Source organism: Ammospiza caudacuta, chromosome 5, assembly GCF_027887145.1.
Source record: "Ammospiza caudacuta isolate bAmmCau1 chromosome 5, bAmmCau1.pri, whole genome shotgun sequence".
NCBI classification, from domain to species: domain Eukaryota; kingdom Metazoa; phylum Chordata; class Aves; order Passeriformes; family Passerellidae; genus Ammospiza; species Ammospiza caudacuta.
In genome coordinates, this window is record NC_080597.1 from 16,857,987 (window position 1) to 16,882,492 (window position 24,506).

The following is a 24,506-nucleotide window of genomic DNA, read 5'->3' on the forward strand; positions in this document are numbered from 1 at the left end:
AGTGGGTCTGTGTGGAGCTGATTCTCAGCTGGAGTAGCTTGGCAGTGCTCCACCAGCTTTCAAGCCATTTACACCTGGTGAGAATCAGCCTCCCTACTCCTTGGTAGCTTGTATGTGTGCATTTTCCCCAGGTTTTAACACAGTAAAGGTGTTACTACATCAAGAAGGAAATGGTGGCTCTACATGAAGAAGTGTAAATAGAGCCACTGGCACAGGAACTAATTGTAACAAAGCTGTCTGAGTTCTTTCTCTTTTCCCTGACTGGATTTTAAGGGGAAAAGTAATTTACCACTTGTGAAACTGTTTTAACACAGAACACTTCCTTTGGAATTGCTGTTCATAAATTATTTCATTTAATAAATTAGCATTGTTTAAAATGAATTAAAATGAGGATTTTTCTTCACCACTAAGAAAGCAGACAAAATTGGAAGCAAATAGAATTGTTTAGGTTGGGAAAGGCCTCTAAGATCAGGTCCAAGCATAAAACAAGCACTGCCAGGGCCAACACTAAACCATGGCCCTAAGATCTACACATCTTCTGAATCTCCAGGGCTGGTAACTCAACCACCTCCCTGGGCAGCCCCTTGCAGTGCCTGAGCACCCTTTCCATGACAAAATTCCTCCTGATGTCCAACCTGAACCTTCCTGGCACAGCTTGAGACAATTTCCTCTCATCCTGTCCCTTGTTCCCTGGGAGCAGAGCCTGATCCCCCCCAGCTGTCCCCTCCTGTCAGGGAGTTGTGCAGAGCCAGAAGGGCCCCCCTGAGCCTCCTTTTCTCCAGGCTGAGCCCCCCCAGCTCCCTCAGCCCCTCCTGGTGCTCCAGCCCCTTCCCCAGCTCTGTTCCCTTCTCTGGACACGCTCCAGCCCCTCCATGTCCATTTCTTGTCCTGAGGTTCCCAGAAGTGCCCCAGGATCTGAGGTGTGGCCCCAGCAGTGCCAGCCCAGGGGACAGTCACTGCCCTGGCCCTGCTGCCACACCATGGCTGGCACAGCCCAGGTGCCATTGGCCTCCTGCCCCCCTGGGCACGCCTGGCTCCTGTCCAGCCGCTGTCCCCAGAACCCCCAGGGCCTTTCCCATCTTTCCAGCCCCTCTGCCCCAGCCTGGAGCTGCAGGGGGTTGGTGTGACCCAGGGCAGGACTGGGCCCTTGGCCTTGTGGAATCTCAGAGCACTGGCCTGGGCCCATGGATCCAGCCTGTCCAGATGCCTCTGCAGAGCCTTCCTGCCCTCCAGCAGATCCACACTCCATCCAGCTGGGTGCTGTCCATGAACTGACTGGGTGTGCCCTTGATCCCCTTGTCCAGATCATCAGTGAAGACATTAAACAGGACTGGCCCCAGTGCTGAGCCCTGGGAACCCCACTGGTGCTGGCCCCACCTGGATGTGGCTCCATTCCCCACCAGCCCGGTTTTATACCCAGTGAAGCAGGGCCCACCCAGGCTGTGAGCAGCCGGTGTCCCCAGGAGAATGTGTGGGAGACAGTGTCAAAGGCTTTCTAAAGTCCAGGGAAACACAACCACCTTTCTTTCATCTGCTGAGGGGTTCACCCTGTCACAGAAGGAGCTGGGTGGGTCAAGCAGTAGCCATCTGTCCCAAACCCACCTTGGCTGGAGCTGATTCCCTGGGTGTCCTGCATGTGATGACACTCAGCTCTTGGGTGGATCCCATCCAGCCCCAGAGACTTGGGTGTGCCTCAGGGTCAGTGGCGTAGCAGTCACTGACTCTTTCCCCCTGGATTATGGGGCTCCATTCTGCTCCCTGTCCTTGTCTTCCAGCTCAGCGTCTCTGTACAATGAGTACAACCAGTCTGACTGTTTCTGTGAGGCAGAGAAAGTATTGAGTACCTCAGCCTTTTCCTCAGTCCTTGTCACCATTTTTCCCCCTGTAACCAATAAAATATGGAGATTCTCCTTGGCAATCCTTTTGTTGCCAATGTACTTATTTTTTTACTGTCTTTTACATCAGTAGGCAGATTAGGCTTTATCTGGGAATTGACCCTTCTACTTTTTTCCCTGCATAACCAACAACATCCTTGTAGTCCTCTTGAGTTTCTTGTCCTTCTTCAGAAGGTCCTAATTTCCCTTTTTCAGACAAAGCTTTCTGGATATTACAACATGGGGTTGCACCTATGCGTGTCAAATATTTCTAATTGTGTAATCTACATCAGATAAGTACATTTTTAAGGTATCTCAGATTCCTAGATAGGTGAAGGATACCTGTTAAACATGTATATTTTTGGTATAGAAAGCTATATTGCAGCAGTTTGTTTCCACCACTGCACTGTGGAGTGAATTTAGGAGTGTGGGAAAACGTAAACATGGAATTTAGGATTGCTTGGATTTTGTTCACTTCGGGTAGACACATGGCATATGAACTATCAGTATGTGCTTTTTTAAACAAGAAGCGAGTTCATCTGTTGCTAGATTGGAAACATTATTAATAATACACTTCATGCATATATGCACACATGTTGCAATAATTTATTAGTTTTGGAAGCGTTTTCATGCTTGTTTAAATCAAAATGGATTTGAATTTTCTAAGTAAAAGAAGGTAAAAAAAATAAAAAGGGAGGAAAATCAGAAAAGAACTGGCAGACAGTTAGTCCATATGGCCTGATCACTCCTGGTATTTAGAGACAAGAATGTAAACCTGGTGACTTACTAGAGGGAGTAACTCTTGGGCCTGACTGTAACTGGGGGGCTCAGTAGCTCAGTGGCTACTGTGAGAGCCTTTTTTGTTGTTTCTCAGGGTACTTATTACATATCCTACGTATTTTAGTCATGTTTTATCTGAAAGAGCCCCTAAAAGGGGTATTCCATCTCCTCAGGCCAACACCTGCAGTGTCTTAGCAGACTACAACAAACACCAGCTAGCTGGAAGTGAGGAAGAACATTTTTTTATTTCAGCTGTCTGAGCATCTGACAGTGAACGAAAAGATGTCATGCATAGATGGGCATCAAATTTCTTTTTTGTTCTGGGTTGGCCCCGTCTTGGTAGGTTTTACATTTAAAATAAGATGGTGACTGAAAACAGAGGGGCAGTTAATTCCTCTCCTAACCCTTCTTTCTGTGGCTGCCAGCTATCAGTATCTCAAATATGGGCTGGATAACCTGGCTGTATCTCTAGTTTTACATCCTGAGAACTCAAGAGACTGGGGGAACAGGCTCTGAGATATCAGGAACTCAAGACCTCATCTCTGCATTAAATCCCTCAGACTGTTCTGAAAGTCTGTACAGTTCTACATCTGCACCCTCAGCATTGAATCTTTTGACTAATTATTCCAAATTAGTTTCTACCTTTGTTTGCTTTATTATTTTTAAAAAATATCAGATGGGGTATAATCATTTGCTTTCCAGAAGAATGAGATAAACTATCTGCATTTGGTACTGGCATATTTTAAATTCAGTCTTTCATTAATTTTCCTCCTTACCTGTTACCTTCTTGTTTTCTTATTATGAAGATAAAGTAGATTTCATTTTATTTTTCATTGTTTTATAACAGATTAATGTTTAGAAATTATCAGTTCCTATTAGTCATAGCTCATTTTTTCTTCTTTGCAGTCAGAGCTGTATGAAATCCTTTACTAAACAAAAGATGAATGATTTCATGTGTAACTCGAATTGCAAGAGAAATAATTACTGACAAAGAGCTATACTCAGATTTTTATCCTTCTTTCCTTTTGTGAAAACAATAATTTAATTTGATTCAGAGTTCCAAGAGTGACAACCTTGGATGCAAAGCAGGTAAGGCAAACTTCCCCATGGAAGCAGAGTTGTGTGTCATGGCCAGTAGAGGATTTGAGTTGCATCATTTCTGTTTATTAGTTAGTACAAGGCCTTAACTTTCATTTAAAAAGATCTGGCTTCAATATTAAGAATAATTAAAAAAAAATTCTTTTTTGCACAGTTTAATTCTTTTTGCCCACTGCTATTCTCTAAAAATCTCATCATCCTCTCCTCTCTTACATGGAAGTTACTCATAAGTCTTCTCATGCTCCTGAAGATTTCTGAAACATGTTTTTCCTTACATTTCAGTTATGTTTGGCTCAGATGCCCAGGTACTGAAAGAAATTTCAAAGCCTATAAACAAACAGTGCCCTGCCAGAAGGCTTAGCACCAATGGCTGATAGCTGCTTTTGTCCTTTTCCTTCCTGCTTTGGATGGCCCTTTTGCATGCAAGAAGGAAAAGATAAAAAGCTCTGTGTTATTTCACAACTACTTTAGATGAAATGGCCGATACAAAATAAACCCCAAAAATATGAACTTTAGTGAATGCTTACTTGGTGAGAAAGTAGAGTTAAAAATAATATAAATACTCAGTAAAATAGTTAATTACTTAATTCCTTTAATTCCTCAATTTCCTTTAATGAGGAAAGGCTAAAAAGGCAAATGCAGTGATTGGTTAAATTCAGCTGATGCAGTGATGGGGAATGGAAAAATATGAACACCTGAAGAACCTGCCCACCAGGGAAGGTATGCAGTGTGTATAGTACTGTACACCCATGTTCACAGGACTGTAGCTTGTTGTGATAGTAAGATGATATCAAGACCAGGAAAAATGAGACTTAAATGTCCAACAGAGAGTTTTTTGGACTGGGAATCTGGGTGTGTTGGAGTTTTGCTTGTGTTTGCCACTGTGGAATCTGCTTTTCATGCTCCATGGCCTTTGACCAGCCACTCCTCTCAGTATGGCTTTCAGCATGGGTAGTCCACTCTTCTAAATATGGAATATTTGCTTCTTTCAGGAAGAGGATCAGGATTGAGAAAGGTGATTTGGTCCATTCTTTTCCCACTGAGTTTCTTGACAGTCACCAACCAATATCTGTTGATATTCCTGTAGGAGAAAAATGACAACAACTGTTGTGGAGAAAAGACTGAAGCAAGTTGCATGTGTTTGTGAACCTTTGAAATTTATTTGGTAAGCAAAGGAATTCTAGAGAGAGAACGTGCCTTCCAGCTGTGGAAAAATAGAAGATTTTTATAGGAAGCAAAAGAAATTAGGAGGTACAATGTGTTTCAGTTCTGCACTTTTTGCTACCAGGGTGCTTGCAGCATGCTGCCCACCAATCCCATTGAAACACCGCTGCTGTTCAGTCAAACCACCCAGAGCTCCCTGTGGCTCCTGGGCTTTTCCCTTGAAGTCAAAGAGGGTAATTGGTGCCTGCGGGTGGCAAGATTTGTGTTACTCAGCTGGGCAGCCTAGAGGCAGCTGCTGCAGTAAATCTTGCAGCTCTTGTGTTAGCTGACCCCCAGCCCTGCAAAGGGGGGATGTTTCTGGGAGTGTCACTGGTTTTCTGCCCTGTTTGTTTGCAGGGGTGCCCAGGTACTATGAGGACTCCCCTTGAGCTGGAAAGGAAGGAAGCCATTCTTTGAGTTAAAAGGTTTCAATTGAATCAAGGCAATGGAGAATCAAATTTTAGTCTTTCATTGCTTGTAATAGAAAAATCCATGTGCATTGATAGTTCTCCCCAGTCAAGTATCCCTTGTTTTTAGGGCTGCCTGTCAGACTGAGATGGGTACCACTGATTTGAAAATGAAAAACCTTTAGTTTTCTCATAACGGGCAGGTCAGATGTGTGTGGTGTATCCCCACCTTTTGCAGTAGATCACATGTAAAGCTAAGTAAAGCCCATTTAAATGACAAAAGAGTTCTTGGGCTACATATTAGCTCTTTCCCATAGTAGCTGAATAAAAGAAAAAAAAATCCTAATAAATAATTAGGGTGATAATATGTTTGACCATTATTTTTTTAGTACGACTTTTTTCTGTTGCTATTATAACAGAAATGATCCTTTCAAAGACAACTAAAGTGCTAATGATAGCTAAGAAGGTCATTCCTAGGAGGTTAAACTAGTTTAATTAGAATTTATGAGAAGGTTACTATAGGAGTGCAGAAAGATGTTAAGGGGTTAACCTATAAGAGATTACATTGTAGTCAGTGTTCTGTTAAAGTTTGAATTAATTTTTCCCATGGGTTTTTCACATTCTAATTTTCAACTAAATGAGACATCTGTTTCAGAAAAGGAAAATTTGCTATGGTTGTCATAGCAACTATCATTCTGTAAGAAAATTATTCCAATGGTTACTTTAGAACAGAAAGATAGAAATTCAGTACATAAAGCAACATCCGATTTCTAGCACAAACTCTGATAATTCAGCCCTTTTTGTGTGGCAGATTATTTGGCCTGCAAAATTTGATCAAATGTTTTAAACATAAGGTTAATTGTGCTGTAAACAAATTCACCTCTGATATATTTTCCCCCTTGAATCTTACATGTAGACAATCTATTCTTATCAAAATAACAAACAGGTTGAATTTCAGTAGAGTGTTGGAAACACTCAAGCTGTTCTCTTGAAAAAGGTAAGACCTAAATCAAAGTACATTTCTACAGATGAGTGCTTCACTTCAAAGGTGAAATACATTAATGACGTATGTCTTTAATTGCCAAATAAATTTTTCTTGAGTTGGTTTCTTTTTTTCTCATAATAGTGGATTTTTCTCTTGTAGAACATAGCTGGCAATATTTTCTTCGTCAAATGTAAGATTATTGAAAAATACATTAGAAAAATAATTACACTTTTCCTGAGTAACCTCTAACTGGGAATACAGAAATTCCATGTACTCTACATAAAGAATTTAACTTAGTTTTCAGGTTCTATCATAAATGCAAATTTTAAACAAGGTTGTCTTTGCATGATATTCGGGTCATGGGCTCATTAGTGGGTATTAGAGGAGAAGGCTTTTTTTCCTACTCAGAAACTTTTATAGCTGTTTTGTAATAAATTTTCAGAAGAAGGGGCTTGGGGATTTATAAAATCCCTATATGCTTATAAAGATGGTATTTGCTTTGGGGTTGGGGGCACTGAAGTGTGTGATTTGTCTTTATTCTCTCCAATGTAAAGCATGCCAACATCCTCCACTGAATACTTTCTTGGACCTGGTGGGTTTTTTTTTTTTTTTTTTTGCCAGAAATATTCCAGACATTTCCTTCCATCTCAGGATTGTCACAAAAGACAGCATAATGGCAAATCACACAAGTTGTAACATCTCCCCTTCACAAAAGAACAGCTCCAGCATGCATAACTTACCAGCCCCGCTGCAGTCACCACAAAGGGAGCGAGGGAGGGAGGAGGGAGGGATGGGGGAAAGTGCTTCTTGTCTTAATAAGCAGATCATGCCTATTCATAAGGGGAAATGAGCTTTTTTAGAAAGTGGCCGTGTGTAGTCCAGCCCTGGTAGAGGCAGGCAGAGGCTCTCACAGCTGCCTATGTGGTTTGTGGTTGTCTGGATTTCAGCAGAATTAAGCTGACTTCTGGTGAGACGTGTGGCAGTCACGAATATTTCTCTTTAAAAATGCTTCATTGTAGTCTTAAAATAATTATTTTGTGAGTTTTTGACCTTTGCTTCTTGGGCAAATACTGGTCTTTCCCCTTGGTTTCCTTTTTCCGTCTGGCATACCTATGGACAGTGCCTCTCCTCGCTTCCCATCAGGGACCCAGGGACAATCCTGTCTCTGCCCACTCCTGGCATATCCATTGAAACTGTCAGTGACTTAAAATACATGGTTTACTGTGCTGACACTTCTTTTGCCACGTATTTGCCCTTGCAAATATTTTGTCAGTGAGATCTTGCTGCTAGAGAACTTATCCTGGGCCTACAATTTGCCCAACAGTTGAGTATTTTCTTCTCGGTGAAGAAAAATACTTGGCCTGTTAGGTGTGGAATGCAATCCCAAGGCAGGAAAGGATGAAGAGTTTAGAAAAAGCCAACCACTGCATATTTTTACAAAGCCTTCCACTTCTGTAATATCCAAGCACCTCACAAACTTCAGGTTTTTTATTTTCAAGGCATTCCTGTGTGGTAAGCATAATTTCCTTATCTCATTGGTGAGCTGAATGTAAGGAGGGGCAGATCCAGCTCCACAGAGCTTGTGTGGTTGCTGTGTGGCAATGTCACATGGTAACATTGCTGGTACCTTGCTGCACAATAAGTCAGTTGGGAGAATCCCATAATTGTTTAGGAAAAGACCTCTGAGGTGATCGAGTCCAGCCATAAACCTGATGCCACTAAACCATGTCCCCAAGTACCACATCTGCACATCTTTTAAATGCTTCCAGGCATGGTGACTTAGCTACTTGACCTATCAGGGAAGAATTTTTCCCCATATTCAATCTAAATCTCCCCTGGTGCAACTTAACACCATATCCTCTTGTCCTATTTATTGTTACCTGAGAGAAGAGACCCAACTCCCACCTTTCTAAAACTTCCTTTCAGGTAACTTTGGAGAGATAAGGTCTCCCCTGAGTCTCTCTCTGGACCCTGGCAGCAGGAAGGTGAGGAAAGGCTGCTTGGAATGCTGAACAGGGAACCAGAGAAGTGTGAGTTTGTGGCCTGATGCAGGGATGTGCCTTAGCCAGCTGCCTTGGCCTGAGCAATGTTACTCAGAATAAGATTTGTGTTTCACTGCTAGTGCTGTTGGCATTTCTCCTTCACACACCTTCTTCACCTCTCTCATCACAGCTTCTGGAGGCTGGGACATATATTTCTGGTCCCAATAGCAGATGTTCGAAGAGTCACCTTTTTTTTTTCCCCTGAGACACCTGTTTCTCAAAACCCTGGTTATCCAGAGCATGTGATGAAGAGGCAGGGGATGAGAAAGAAAGCCTTTCAGTTATCAGCAGTTGAGCCTGTTTTTGTTCATTGCTCTTCAAATATGAGTATGGCCACAGGACGTCAGTCAAAAAATTATTAAAACTTCCAACCTAAAACTAACCCCTCAATTTTATGACCTAGAATTAGAGCCTAGTCAGCAAGACATAATTTAACACTGTGGTATAATTGCTGTGAAATATAGTTTTTTAATCAATGGGATAGCAAGATACAGATAAATTATATTCTGACTAGCAGTGTTACAGTCCTGCTGCTCCATGATGAGCTGCTCCATGAGTATGTTTTAAAAAATGTAAATGCCTGTCTGATAAGGAATCCTGAATATGGAAAGTCTTACTTAAAAGCAAGTCAGCACACCAGAGGACAGAAGAAATTTGTGTGTAAGAGAAGCAGCAGCATTCTTGTTCTGGTGGGATGTATCCAATTAGGGAAACAAAGCAGCAGAGATGATATCTCTGACTTTGGAGCAGGATCTGTCATGGTGCCAGGGTCTGTCCTTGCCCAGCTGGTCATAGGCTAAGGGCCAAACGTGCTGGGAGCCAATGTGAAACATAAATCACGTGAAGGTGTCTGAGACAGCTGTTCTTCTAAATGTTGTGAGAGTCAGCGTGATAATCCACACATGGAGATCTTGGTATCCAGGCCTTGTAAGTAGCTGGAGCAATACTGTGAATATTTTACTCTGTGCTGCCTACTGAAAGCGGGGAGGACTGCTCGTATTTGCCATACAAGTTGAACTACACTGCTAGTATGGAAAGAGGGGCTTACTGTGCACACAAAGAAAATTAATGCTATTTGTGTCTTCAAATTCCATGGTAGCAAAGAGTCAATCTCAGTATTTTAATTAGATAACCAGTACATGGAAGTAGCACTGAAGACATTCTCCTCCTCTCTTGGCAGGCAACCTTGGTTTTATGGCTGGGGCTTTAATCTTCCACGAGGCCAAGCACTATTAGAGAAATGGAACCTTATTCCAGATGGAATAGATATTCTTATAACACATGGACCACCTCTCGGTAAGAAAATAATAGTGCTCTTAGCTGTGTATTTCAGATGATTATATGGTAACTGATGGCTCTCCTTAGAAAAAGAGTGCAATCCTCACTTACAAAAGTCAAAAGCAACATGCATACTGATTTCAGCAGCACCAGGACTTCAGCTCATGATTACCTATGATACCTCTGCTCAATGGCAGGGAATTAAATAATGGCTTTAAAAATAAAATATTAACACATAAAGCCATAATGAGCTTTACAAATAAGCAGGGTCTAGTTTTCCTATGCACATTTCTAATCTGCCACTGTTGAAATTACTAGATGGATGAAATTACTCCATGGAGCCTGTTTGAAGAGAAATGCAGGATTAGGATTTTATTTTTTATCACTTTCTCCCTGACTTGCTACTGCATTCTCCCACCAACAAGTACCCAGAATCTCTTTTTTCCCTCATTATGCTGAGTTGGTGCACCTTCTGCCTTACAAACCCAGATGCTCCCCATTGTTTGCCCATTCTTTGGACAGGATGGTTGAATTGCTTATCTGTAATACAATTTGGCAACATGAAGAGTTTAAAAAGAAATAGTTTTGCATGTACATTTTCCAATAATTTTAATATAGGTGATATAAAAGCTATCTATCTATAAGAGATTTCTCGTATTCCTAGAAAATTTGGACATTACCTTTGCTACAGAAAAAATACAATCACACAAACTTGTCCAGATTCAGTAAAGGCTTAAGGCTTTTAAGCTTTTTTTCAATGTATTTAACATACAGCAGTCTATATTTAATGCAACTGTGTGTTTGACTCTCACTAATTTAATAAGTAGACATGAACAAGAAGCTTGTACTCAAGTGTTCTGCTGAGCCTTACTGTGCTTTGCGTGAAATGGAGGCAGTTGGTTTCTTTAAACCTTTAGATTCCCCAATTTCCTGAAGCTAAAACCCTCATCTTCCACCCTTTCTTCTCTTTCAGAGCTTGGAGGAGAAAGTATCTAAAGGGTTTGTGTTTTGTTTTCTTTAGAAAGACATGTTTGCATTCCACTGCTCACTAATCCTGGGGGAAAGTAGCTCTTTGTGAGCAGTTTCTCACAGTTAGGGGTGTGTGTTTTGATTCTTCACCTAAGTGGAGTCTCATGCCATGCCACAGACTGATTTTAATATGAGCCTGTATTGTAAAAGTGGATGTCAGATATTGTTTCAGCCCTGAGATATCAGCTCCAAGCCATTGGTATGGGGGTAATCCCTCCTAGGTTCCAAGGCACAATGCTGTGCCTTTCATGTAGTTTTATTTATAAGTCATATTTAAAACTTTTTCAGAAGCTTTTTCAGCACTTTGAAAACCCTTTTTAAAGCCAGCTGGCCAGCTGTAGAACAATTCAAACTTCAGCTGACTGGAGATTCACTTGAAATCTAATGTTGGAAATTGGAGATTCAACCAGCTTGCTGCTTTAGCCACCAGGCCTCTCCAGTAGCCTCAGGCATCAGGAGAGGGAGGAGGACCCCTAAAGAGCACTGGCGAGCTGGCACTCAACAGGCAGACTTTAATAATGAATTTAATAGTAAATTTAATAATTGAAAAGTAATTAATAATTGCAGGAATTTTGAGGAAAGGCCACCCATCTCCAGTGATTGTAATGGAGTAATGTGAATTCCCTCCATCTCCATGGCTCAGTAAATGGGGTTTTTTCCCTTTTAATTCTTTATCTTCAATCATCCCCCTAGAATTTCCTTTATTTTTTAGAAGTCCCTGTTTCTTTGTCTCTCTCTTATTGATGCATTAATAGATGGCTCAAGCACAGAACCCTCTGCCTGAGGGCAGGAGCTGTTGGTCTCCCTGACTCCCATGGCAACAAATATATGACACTTGAAAGAACTGAGCACTCTGCTTAACTTACAGACCCACCTCATTGTGCAGCTCTGTCCACAGACCCTTTGGGAGACAGGATCCCCCTTGAACCCCCCCAGCCAATTATTTTAACCAGAAAGCTGATTCCTGTTGTTCTCATCTTGGAACTCAGAACCTCACTAGCGTTGTTCCTAATGACCATAAATAGCAATCAGTCCTCTTGCAAATTCTGGGCTTTTTTCTGCAGCATGGCTGCCTAAATTCTGCCCACCATCCATTTTCTGTGCTGCTCTCTGATTCCCTCACTTCAAGAGTGTGCATCCTTCTGAACTAATTAATAATACATTATTATATAGATTTGAAATGGTCTGATTTAGATGCAGAAGAACCATTAAGAGTTAATGAACTTTGATTTTCATTTAGCCATGTAACAAAAATCCAAGTAATTTTTCTCTTCTGTTTTAGAGTAGTGCTTTGGGATGAAACACTACTTCATCCCAAAGCACTACTCTAAAACAGAATAGATGGGAGGTTCACAGAGGATGAGGAAAAAAGGTCAGAACAGCTGTTTTGGACCATTTTATTAGTAACCTGTTTATTATTATTAACACAGATATGCAATGTATTTCATAGCTTATGAAATATAGAATTTTTGATTATGGGATCAGTGTTAATGCTCATTTCCATATCTGCATATTATTGTTTCCTAAAGATCTCCATTTATGATTCTTTTATTTCTCTTCCAAAAGTTCACTTTATTTTCTTTGGTTTTAATTTAATTTCACCTTTAAGTCTTCATTTGCAGCTGTCTGCTTGATAGTCTGTGACAAAGATTTATACTTTCCTGACAGCTGCAGAAACCTGTTTCAAGTAACCAAACATTAAAAAACCCCTAAGATGAACTCTAATTGTTAGCTAGGTGTAATCAATTATTCTTAGTCTGTGTAGTCAGGTGTACATAATAAGCTGCAAACATATGGGAAGGCTTCAGAAGGGTGATAATGCATGTAAACAAAAACATGTTCAACATAAATAATGCTTAATTTAATGGAGAAGTTAATTTTATGGATTTTTGTTTGTGAAGTTTTTGAAGTGGAAATACTTTCGGCTTTATGTTCACTGCAGACATTTTGACAATTAACTGTTTCAAATCACTGGAGTAATAAAACCTATGGCTATAATATGTTTACTCTGAAAAAAACCCCAAACATTACTTTATTCCAGAGGAATTGCTGGCCTCACTTTGACATCATAAGTGCTGCTTTCTCTGGTGAATTTTGACTTCCCTTCGATGGCACATGTGAATTCAGGAGGAGTGAGCATTGCTCAGCCTGGCTGTAGTTCAGCAGGGCTTTCTTTTTCTACATTCCCTGACAGGTGTCAAACAGCACCTTTAGGTCTTTGACCATGATGAGAACTTCCTCTTTTTGGCACTTAGGATGCCCCACTCCCAGGTTTGTTTTTCTTTTTTCTGAAAATTGAACTTAGCTCTCTGAGTAGCTATGAAACAAGTGCAAACTTTTGCCATTTTGGTAAAACCTCACAGTTTACTGAGCCCAGTTTTCAAGCACTGGCAGCTAAAGAGGTATTTCTCAATGTGTGAACCTACCCTGAAGCTCTAGCAAATCTGAGAGCTTTTCGAAGAGCTTGAATACCACACTTTTCGTCTTTTAAACCAGTTGGTTGGCTGCTTAGCCATGCTTGAGTGGACATCAAAAGTAAATGTATGAAAACCAGGTCCAGGCTCTGTACCTCTGGCTAAAAGCACAATATATTCACACTGCAGAAAATCCAAGAGATGCAAAGCTGTGACAGGCACACAGGGAAAATGTCAGAACAACAAAATAAAACCAGGAAGATTTTATCTTCTAGGTTTCCAAATCTGAGCCTGATGAAAATGACTGAACAATAGAGAGAAAACAGATTGATTGTTGCAAACACTCCAATACAACATCCTCCTTATACTACTACTTGGAAAGAAACATGGACTTCAGTTGGCAGTAAACTTCCCCCTGCAGTATTTTTAGATAAAGAGGCAAGTTGATGTAACATTTCTGTCTATTTTCATAATAAATACATTTTTACGCAATTTTTGTGCAAGTAAATGCAGCACTTAAATACATCTTCTGCAAAAGGCCTGAGTTTCTCTTCCCATCTGAGATTCATCAGTTTAGGGAAGTGGGGCTTGCTGTGCCATGAAGTGGTTTAACTCAAGGATGTCACTTTTGGACATGTAGTGGACTCCTCACCTGAGCTCCCCTGCTGTAGCATTAAATGTAATAACAGTAGAGTTGTAGTATTGGCAGCCCAGATTCCATTACATTGGTTCAAGTGTTCAATCTAAAAAAGTAGGTCCCAGGACTGGTTTTAAATAGTTAAATGTTCTTTTAAATTCTTTAGAGGCTCCCTTTGGTTTTACTGCTCTTTACACCTCATTCTCTTCAGGAAGAAAAAGGGGTAAAGCATTGAATTATCCCATTAACAACAGTGCAAAAATGCTTTGATTGCAGTGACTATATTTATTCTTTGAAAAAAAAACCTGGAAAGAGTTATCATAGTCCTTTTTATCCAGATGAGCTTTTATGGTTTTCCACCAGTATTTTTCTTTCCTTCCTCTTCTGCATACCAAGGCAGACACAGTTTTTGCCATTTCAATTCTCCTGTGGCTGTTTGTAAAAAGCCATGAGACATGAAATCACAAAAATGCTGTATAATAGCACAGCTTTGTGGATTACCTGTCTTCTCTTAAAGCTTTTCTTTCTTTTCCAAAGGTTTTCTAGACTGGGTTCCTAAGAAAATGCAACGAGTAGGATGTGTTGAGCTGCTGAACACAGTCCAGAGACGAATACAGCCAAGGCTTCATGTTTTTGGACATATCCATGAAGGTCAGAACACATTTCTTTTTGTATATGTTTTTAGAAATGGCAAACAGAGAAGTCTTAACCAGCATTTTCAAACTTGAATGTCTGAACTGAAGCACTTGAATTCAGAACCATATTTAGCTGTATATATAGAGGTGAAATTGGCTGATATCTACATTTCAATACTTGTACTTGAGCTTATATTTCATTTTCTACATCTATAAAACAGGTTGATGCTTCCTTCACAGGGATGAGTACTGTGAATTTTAAAATAAGAATACAAGTCCAGTAGTTACAGAAAGTGACTAAATATTAGGATGGAGGGATTTTTTTCCCCTTAGCAGAATCTGTGCTTCACAATAATTCATGTAAGACCTCTGTGTGTTAACTTCTGTACTTGTAAAAGGGGTAGGAATATTTTGAGTGTTGCTTCTAAGACTTGATCTTCAAGATTTTACAGTAACTTGTCTCTCCCCATCCGAGTGTATATGAGGTTGAAATCAAGAGGGGTATCACCACTGACTGGTGTAGAAGTTCCAAGATATTTATGGATGCATTTGGTTGCTTTGTCAGGGGAAACATTTTGTGCTCAGACAAAACAAGTGGTTCTATTGACTATTTGATATTTTACTGGAGGAAAAAAAAAAAAAAGAGTTCCCTTTGCACAAGCCAAGTAAATGGTGACAGATATGCTCTGCTGAAGTCAGTGATAGCAGGAGCTCATCTCCAGGCAAAAGGAAAGGTAGATGCTGCCTGTCCTGTTCACAGAGCAAGGCAGAAGGCTTCAAGCAGTGCTGCCACCCCAAGCAGAAGCAGTGGGCTGTGCAGGAGTGAGCCATTGGCGTGTACTTGTGTATTATCAACTGCTCCATCTTTGGCAGAGTTAACTTACTGGCAGGAAAAGGTACTCCACAGCTGCCAGTTTTCTGCTTCTGGGACTGCTCCAGCCTTTGCTGTAAGATCTCTGTGGGTCTCAGCAGGGCAGAGATGGAAAAACTGGAGGAGCTGGCACACAGATACTTCTGGTTTTGTGAAGAACCCTTCCTAAGATATCCCTCTCTGACTTGCTGCTGGAGGCTTTCACCACAGCACATAGAAGTGACATGGCTGGTGGTGTAAAATTAATGGATAAGATGTTCGGATCATTATTTTATAGCTCAAGGATTAGGTCCTGTGTCTCATCTGCAGTGACCTATTAATGCCTGGTTAATGTCCAAAGTGCTGTTAAATCACAGAGTAAATAAATAATGCTGCTAGAGCAGTCTTTGATATTCCAACCAAGAGAGCTGGTGAGTACAGTTCAAACTCATTGTCATTTCAGAAATTATAAGCCAAGAGGGTTGCAGGGGATATAAGCAAACAGCAAGCCATGAAGCTTCAGGCAGGTAAACAAAATCACATCTGCTATAACCAACTCCAGCTTTGGCTCTCAAGGGAAGAGAATGGCACCTCCATAGAATAGTAAATCCTGTGAATTAATGTAGTTAGCACAGTAGGTATCAAAACACAGAAACAAGATACTCTTCTTGTTAACTATCATAATTTAGAGAAAACAAACGGGGAACTGCAGAGCCTGTTTGTCAGTGGGATGCTAAATCTCTGCAGAGGAGAATTCCCATTGCAGGCAGCCTGTGCAAACAAAGCTGCACTTTGTAGAGAGAATGCATGATTTGAACAGATGAGTTCTTTCTCGGAGTGAGCATAGCTACATCTGCAGCAGTCATTTACTGAACATCTGGGGAGAAGAGGTGCTTATAAGAGATGTTCCTTCCCTGTTCCCTCTCTGCACTACCATGTCTGCCAAAAACTACCTCTGCACATGGGCTTGCCGCTGATGCACCCATGGAAGGGACAAGCAGCATGGCAGAGGCTCTGGCTAAAATTCTGCTTTTCCCAGTATAGCCAGTACTCCACTGAGGTCATGACCTAGGAAACCCTGCTGGCAGTGGGACAGGAGTGAAAGCTGCAGCATTAGGAATCTTCCAGCAAAAGAAAGTGTCTGGTCTCTTCAAATATATAGCCAAGGAGACAGAAAGTCCCAGCCGCGGTGCTGACTCTCCTCTGTGCATTTTGTGTTTTCCTCAGAACAGTCAGTCCATGGTAAACAGAAAGGGACTTAAAGAAATTCCTGTGACAGGAGCCTGACAGAGTTTTCTTCCCTCCCTAGGTCCTAATTATAGTGTAGTCTTTCCATGGAAGGTGCAGGAGGCCCTGCATTATTCAGGGTGTTTCAAGGAACCAAAAAGAAAGTAATTTGGCTACTGTTTCTTTGTTTGCAAATTAGGCAGTTTTCAGTGCTGTGAAAGACACAAAATTGCATTCAGAGAAAACATGGGATCCTCAGTACCTAGGATTTGAATAGCTAGAGCTTAGTGTGTATATAGCAATGAATACATTTCACTATTAACTTTATGAAAGGTGAGATTGAATCTTAGTGCAAATGCTTTCCACCAGGTGATTTCCCCAAAATCACGTATTTCTGATGTCAAATGCAGTTCTTCATATTGATCATAATATTTCAGTGAAAGTTTCCAACATTAGGCCTTTAGCTTTCATATAATCAACCTTATGCGTTTTTTTAGAGATTCATTAAAAGATTTTGACAATGGAGAGTGCCTTCTTTTTTCATAACACCAAGGTTGTCAAAGGGCTTCTTCTTCACTTTCTGAAACAGCATTTCACTGTACTTCTGCAGGAATTAGAGCTGAAAGTTTGCTTTTCTGCAGATTTAACTCTGGAATTGTTTGCCTTGGGTGTCTAGCCAGACATGAGATGTAGCTGAAGCTTTTTCACCGCTGGTGAGACACAGAGATGTGTGTGTTCTCCTGTGGAAATGTTCTGGTGTTTTAGGGTGTGATTCACCTTCTCTGTTAGACAATGCACTCAATAATAAAGCCATCTTTTCTCAGCCTGGGCAGGCATTTTAGTGCCTTTCCATCAAGTTTGGTCAACAAGTTCAAAGACATAGGAAGAAGAAGTTCCTACTAGGCAAATCCTGCCCTCATGCACATGCACACATACTTGCTTCAGTCAAGCAATGTTTTTTTTTCATTGGTTGCTTAAAGGATGTTCAACACAGGGCAGGAAAAAAAGGTGGGAAGATTAAAATTGCCCAAAGTTTGCTGCACTGATGACTGCAACCCTAAACCATCAGAAGCATCCTTTCCAAAACTAAAACAGTTTAAAGAGAAAAATCTCTGCAGAGAGAAGTATCTGTCTTTCTAAGGAGGCCTAGTGTGCTGGCTGCCAGAGATAATAGCCACCAGCTACTGAAGGCCCATTTTGCTTTTCTTACACAATTTAAAAAGTTATTCTATAGGAAAAAGATGGTATTGATTCAGGGAACATTTATGTTTTGCACAAAGATAATTTTTAAATTCCTTATGAGTAATAAAAAATGTGGCACTTATCATTGTGTGATAAAGGTAATTAAAAATGAAAGAAGATAATAAGGAATAATGAGAGTAACCAGAATTTTTCTTTCTTTTTAGGTTATGGTGTCATGGCTGATGGAACCACCACCTATGTGAATGCATCTGTGTGCACTGTGAATTACCAGCCACTTAATCCACCTATAGTTATTGACTTACCTACTCCAAGGAACACATGATTATAATGAGGATTTAAAGTTGTACCCAACACATAAGCAACTTTATATTGCTGGCTGAGAATCCCAATAGGGAACCATTCAACAAAAAAGCAAAATCCTTTTTTTCCCTGCTAGCTCTTCACAGATAAATTTGGAGTAACAAAAGTGGACAAGGAACAAAGACATTTTGGTGCCAGAACCAGATTAAAGACTAACATTTCACCATTAAAATGTTTGTGAACACAGATAAGTGAATGCATTCCACATATATATATATATATATATATACATATATATATATCTCTATATATATATCTCTAGTAGGGGCTTTTGTACATACCGTATACTGGACTTTATTAAAAGAACGATGTCTTTCAAAGGAGTGTTTCTTTAAGAAAATTTGCAGTTTAAACGTAAGTGTTTAGACTAGGATTTCCTCATTTCAGATGTTTTTCAGTGAGCTCTTGTTAAAAAAAAAAATGATGGTAAAGATGTTTTCCCTTAATCAACTTGGCAAATATAAAGGATGATGCACAAATGACCAGTCACAGGAGGAAAGCTATTTCTCCAAGTCCTCCAGGTCTGAGTCTTTGCATCTATTCAAAACCAATGCAATACAGGCCCTAATTCACTGTACTGAAATGAAGTTTTACTACATCTGGCATTACAGATGGCAAGGGAAATGGTGCATATTGCCAGCATGCTGTAAACAGCTCAACATTCAAGAAGGGAGACTGTGTTAAGTGCAGTATAAACTCAGGAATTTGTAATCTGGCCTCGCCTCTTTAAAAAGAAAAAAAGATGACATTTCCCTTAAAAAAAAAAAAAAGAAAAAATATAACTGTGTTTTCATATGGTAAAGAGATATGTAATTGTATTTAAGGAAAAAAGAAAGAGAAAGGACCTGCAAAGAGCCCACCCAATGATTAGTAATTTATTTTACTAATTTTAAATAAAACCTACTGGGACCATTGGTTTACAAACTGCTAATGGGACATGCAGCCAATGACGAGATTACTGGTTTGAATTTGGCCCTGGTCAGGAGTGGTTAAATGTCATTGTGATCATTTTGTCCTTGGGAAACGTGGATGTCAAGGGAAGGTATCAACCCAAGGTGTGGTTCAAGCACTCCCTTTTGGGTGGCTGTGAGTGACAGGTACACACCAAAGTGTGCAGAGCAAAGGTCACCTCAGGGGACCTGGTATTGCTGTTTGCCCACTCGTGGACACTGCTGAGAGAGGCTCAGCACAAACCCAGTAGAAACCCATCTGTTGTGTTGTTTTTGGCACCAAACAAAGCAGGGAATGTGGCAGGAGCTGGTTGGGATGGTCCACAGTCATGCTACTGCCCGTGCAGCTCTTCTGCAGGGCTAGCAGAGTTATTGAAGCTGCTGGGATTTCAGTCCTGTTCTAGGCAGAAGTTTAAGAATTGATTAGAAAGCTACCAGAAAAACCCCAGGGATTCAGACATGTCCTGCAAGAAATGGATTTCTGTCTTGAACTAACAAATACGTCCTTTTGACTTGATGGAGATAATTTAACTGCTGTATTCTGAATGTGGGCATCCTGAATTTGGGGCTGACAGCATCTAGGCATTAATCTTGTTCACACACATTGGGCACACCACAGCACTGCCAGCTTAGAGCTGATTGCAGATTTGTGCATAGCCCATACCTGCAAACGTGCATTGGAGAATTGTGTGTGTTACATGGATGTAAATGTGTTTTATGTAACAGCTGCATGTACATTATACAAATAAACAATTTAAAATACCTGTGTTGCAAAACCAGGCCATGTGACCTCGACTCTCAGCTAGGTGGGCACAAACTCTGCTTTTCACTGGCTTTCCATGTGCAGCAGCTCTTCCAGGTGCTGCCTGGAGCTGAGACATTCAGGCCCGGTAACTGACTCATGCTGTGGATCCACAAGAAGCCACTAGACCCCTCAAAAACATAAGTCACAGGTCTGTCATTTTTGTAATCTGTTGGGTGACCATGTGTCTAAACTAATGTGCTGCTTTTTTTTCCTGAAAGTGAAACCCAAAACAATAGGTGACACCTGCAACTGGTTTTTGGGGGAGTGGTTCACAAGTGCATGAGCAGTCTGCCATTAAGTCAGATGGGGCCACTTCTGTCAGAGCTACTTGTGCAGAAATTTCAGGATCAGCTCCTAAATCAGTAAGAACTGAAATTCATAGTTGAATATGAACTCCTGTCATCATTGGGAAGATGAACAATAGCATGTAGTTAGAATAAAAGTGGCTTATCTAGTCACAATTCAAGTGGTTTGCAACAAATGTGGCAGGAAATTGGCTGTATGTTAAAGTCTGAAATGTTTACATTCACGGCACTTAAATGTTAAAGTGAAGGGAAGAGGTCCTTTTATTAGCCTCAGCAAAATTTCTATGTCAACCATAAAATATTCTCTTAAAAAAAATTTTTCCTAAGGTATCTTCCAAATACTGTGTATTTTTATGTGGAAAGGATATGAAAGCAACTGTTACTTCAAAATATCATTTAAAGTACTTGAGGTATGAAAGCTTAAAGATTATTTAATCATTTTGACATAACTTGAGTGTTGTAATTTTTGGTCAAGCATGTTAGACGAATAAAGTCTTAAAAAAAAACAACACACAACAAAAAATAAGGTCTCTTAATGTGCAGCTCATGTGATCAGCTCCATGTTGGAATGACTGCCATCTTCTCCAGGGGTAGGAGCCAGGCTGTGGGACATTAAAGTTGTTATGGAAGGGGGTCAGCAGAGGGTGCCCTGCTCTTTCCCCCATCTTCCAGCCACCACATCTCCTGCAGAGGGTAATGAGCTCGAGGTTTGGGTTGCAGAGAGGGGAAAACAGCAACCACCGCCTGTAGTTGATGTATTTTGGTGGGAGAATGTGCCTGGTGGGCCTGGGAGGCAGAGAAAAGCTACTGTGGGAGTGCTGCATCAGAGCTCTGGAGAGGTCAGGAACTGGGATGCCATCCTTTGGGAGTGGGCAGCAGTTGGGGGAAGGAAAGTTCCTGCTCTGAGTTGGGTGTCAGGACACATCTTCACAGAGAGGGAGATTAAGGCCAGCTGAGTATTTTTATTTTAATTTTGTGGGCACAGAAAGACTGAGTTTCTGATCTACCTCAGATAAGGGAGGCCATGAAAAGAAAGATTTCCACAAATCTGGCTGTGCAGTTGTCAGCTTTATTTAAATTTGGGATGACCTCTCAAGTAATTTCCTGCCCCACCTCCCGTTTGCTGACCTTCATTGATATTTATCCAGGTAGCAGTGCTCCTGAAAGAAGGTGTGCTGATGTGTATCACTAATATATGCATTCTCATCACCAGGCAGAATTGTTGGCTGAGATTAATTCTGGTTCATTTCAGCAATGAATAGGGGAGATATCACTGCACGTCAATGAAAAAAAAAAGATGACAAGATTATTTTTACCTCTCTCAGTCACATACGGCTGAGGATGTGAAATGTTCCTTGACTAGAAGGAAGGAGCAGGCTGGAACTCAGCACCCACCCAAGCAGCTGCTTTTGGTGCTCCAGGAAGGATCAAAAACCGTGTCTCAGGGTCATGCTGGGGACACAGCAGGTGGGAACGTGCTCTGCTCTTGCTGCAGGAGGGATCCAGAGGAGATAAGAAGTGGTTTGTCTTTTCCAGTCACTGACTGCTGCCTACAGTCAATGCAAATACTTCAGAGGAAGGAGGAATGAGACATCCCTTAGAAGGCAATTTTTGGAATAATCTACCCATGGGGACTTTTGCCCCCATCCCATTTATTGCTGTTTGTGTGAAAATTTCTCTCTTAAAAGCTATATTATTGCTTTCTGCTCAAGTAACTCACACAGAGCAAACATAACTGCAAATGGTCTTTCCTTTCAGGTATATTCTTGTCCCTTTCTTGCAAGTCTCTCTGCATCTGCAATTTTAGTGATATTTTGGAACAGGGAGCACCCTGGATGATTATGCAAAGTGCATTAGAACAACAGTATTTCGCTAATCCTTGTACATGTGCTGCTGCTTGGGTTTATTGACTGTCCCTCTGTTCTCTTTTTATGTGCAAAGTGAAAATAGGAGTACTTATACACACCTCTTTTGTGCATTTGTTATTTTGTATATTGGCCATTATGTTGCTTTTTACTCACTTCTTCTAGAAATTAAAATAATTTCAATTCTAGCTAGACTCTATTCCTAACTTCCTTACTTTCCCATCTTGGAAATGCTCCCCTCCTCTCTTTTTGATGTGTCATTTGGGAGTTGGTGAGAGGCAGCAGTGCCAGAAGAGGACCTCCTCTTCCTTCCTATCTGACCGTTTAGATACAGTTCTCTGCTACTTTCTCTCCTGAGTTTTATCCAATATCTTCTTCTTTTTTTCTAGGAGTTTTTGGGATAATAGCATGTATTTGTAACCCCCAATGGACCACTGTGGTGAGCTGCCCATGGCCCTAGCTCGGTTCTCTCTTCAACAGGTGAGAACTGATCTGGACTTAGCACAACTGTCACTCCTTCCTCTCAGGGAGCCTTGCCCAGGCTGTGTCTGTGGTGGGGATCTTCTTCCCCCATTCTGGCCTGTTCCCCTGGCTTTGGGGTGCCCCTGGCAATCCTCATCATCCCTGGCTGGGTTGTGTGACATTTGTGTAGCCTTCATCCTGCTTTTGAGGTTTTTGTTTCTTAGCTGCTGCCTAAACCATGACCCTCCTATGCCCCCCATGAATAGCTCTTCCACAAAGGTCTTTATCAAAACCTTCACAATTGTCTACACCAATTATATCAGCAATAGCTCTTCTGGCCAGGACTTTGATGTACAAAAGCTTTCAAATAGATTAAAGGAACAGGCTTTTCTGCACAAATTGGTCAGCATTGTTTCCCCCCGCCCAGTGAAGTGTATTCCCTCTCCAGAGCACCATGGACTAAAACAGAGCAATTAACCTCACCACACATCCGTGGGTGGGTGCACACCATGTCCTTGTGCTCTTTGCTCTCACCCAGGGCCATGTGGGCCTGGTTAGTGGACAAATGCTCCCTGCTGTGGGAGAAGAGCCCATTCTCTCCCTCAGAGCTCTGGTCTTGCCTCTGCATAGCCTTGGGGACAGGGGGAAACACCAACGCAGACAGGTTGCTGTTTCCAGAGCTCTCATTACATTTATCCTGTCAGTGTCTCTGTGTTCTGAATGGGATGAGCAACTTGAGCAGGGCCAGATGGGAAAATGCTGGTTGCTATAAACATGTTGCAGTGGCTTATGGTAGAATGAAGCTTCAACATCAGAGTAAGGGAAAAGCTTTGTTTAGCCACATGAGCTGCCCAACACCCAGGAAAGGCTGGGGAGAATCAAAGGTGATGTTAAAGCACCCTCCTACCAGTGAAGCCCCACGTGCCCCTTCCCCACTGCAGTTAGAGACTGGCTGGGGGGGCTAGGGCTAACCCAGCTCACTGACAAGTGCAAATTTGGAATACTAAAGATATCAAGATTGGTAGTACAAAACTCTCCACAGAGGCCACTGGAAGGGTGAGAAGGGGTCTCAAAGGGTGCTGAGATGCCCTCTCTCAATGAGTGCCCCCTTGTCCACAAGGGAATGTCTGCATGTGTCCTGGTGGGGACACTGCCTGTGAAGGTGTGGGGCTGAAGCTGATGGAGGGCACTGGGAGACTCCTGTACCTCTGCAGGGCACAGAGCCAGATGGCCACGGTGTTGTGTGAACTTCAGAGAGAGGCCTGTCCCTGCAGGATTTCTCTCTCAGCCTGGTGATGCTGCTGCTGTGCTGAAACACAAGGGACAGGAAGCAGCAAGGTCAGGTCCTGCACAGCCCTGCACCTCGGGCGTGCAGAGGAGGCCTTTGTGCAGACACAGATACGTCCTCTGTGCCCTGTAGTAACCCACAGTGGCAAATTTCAGGGTCTCCTGGCAACTTTACCTCCCACCATGATGACCTGGGCCAAATTTTCTAGAAATAATAAAATTATGCAGGATAAAGCAGTTTAATACAGGCAATTAAACCTGTATTTCTGTTTCTTTCTACTCTTTTCTAAGGTTGTTGCATGGCACAGCCATTCTGGTTACGTCTGTTATGTGGTATTCTAAAATGCTGCTTCACTGTGTCAGCTGCTGATTATGTTGCCTTTGTCACCAGCTCCTGTGCTTCCCTGACATGGTCACTCCTGGTGGTCCCTGACATTTCATAGCACTCACACTGGGGCTCCCTGAGAAGCATCTTGCCATGGACACTCCCACTCTGGATATCTCTTTGGGGTTCCCCAAGGGTGAGGGTCAACCCATCCTGGCCTTGTTTTTGAGCCCACAGATAAAACTCAACACCTTCCCCAGCAGCTTTAGCTCCAAAGACCTGCAACAAGCCAGGATTGGTGTAGGAAAAGGAGACAGGTCCTTCTGCTTGGGAGGAACCTGGAGACAACTCCCACCATCACCTCAAGCCTCTCCAGGTGAGCCAGTAGCTGCATCCAGGGTAGGTTCCCACCACTGGGAAGGAAGAGCCCTGTCCTGGGGGGAATGAATACAAATACCAGACAGAGCAAAGGCAGAGCAGGACAG

General features: G+C 41.7%; 1 protein-coding gene across 5 annotated transcripts in view; it reads left to right on the forward strand.

The window, feature by feature from the left end:
- The window catches only part of MPPED1 (metallophosphoesterase domain containing 1), a 61,569-nt gene extending 40,369 nt beyond the window's left edge, over window positions 1–21,200 (forward strand). For all 5 annotated transcript variants that reach the window (XM_058805860.1, XM_058805862.1, XM_058805858.1 and 2 more), the window contains 3 exons: window positions 9,570–9,685; window positions 14,285–14,398; window positions 17,866–21,200. In XM_058805860.1, the coding sequence (XP_058661843.1) occupies window positions 9,570–9,685; window positions 14,285–14,398; window positions 17,866–17,984 (349 nt within the window). In that variant the 3' untranslated portion in view covers window positions 17,985–21,200. The remainder of the gene's footprint in view (window positions 1–9,569; window positions 9,686–14,284; window positions 14,399–17,865) is intronic.
- The last annotated feature ends 3,306 nt before the right edge of the window (window positions 21,201–24,506 follow it).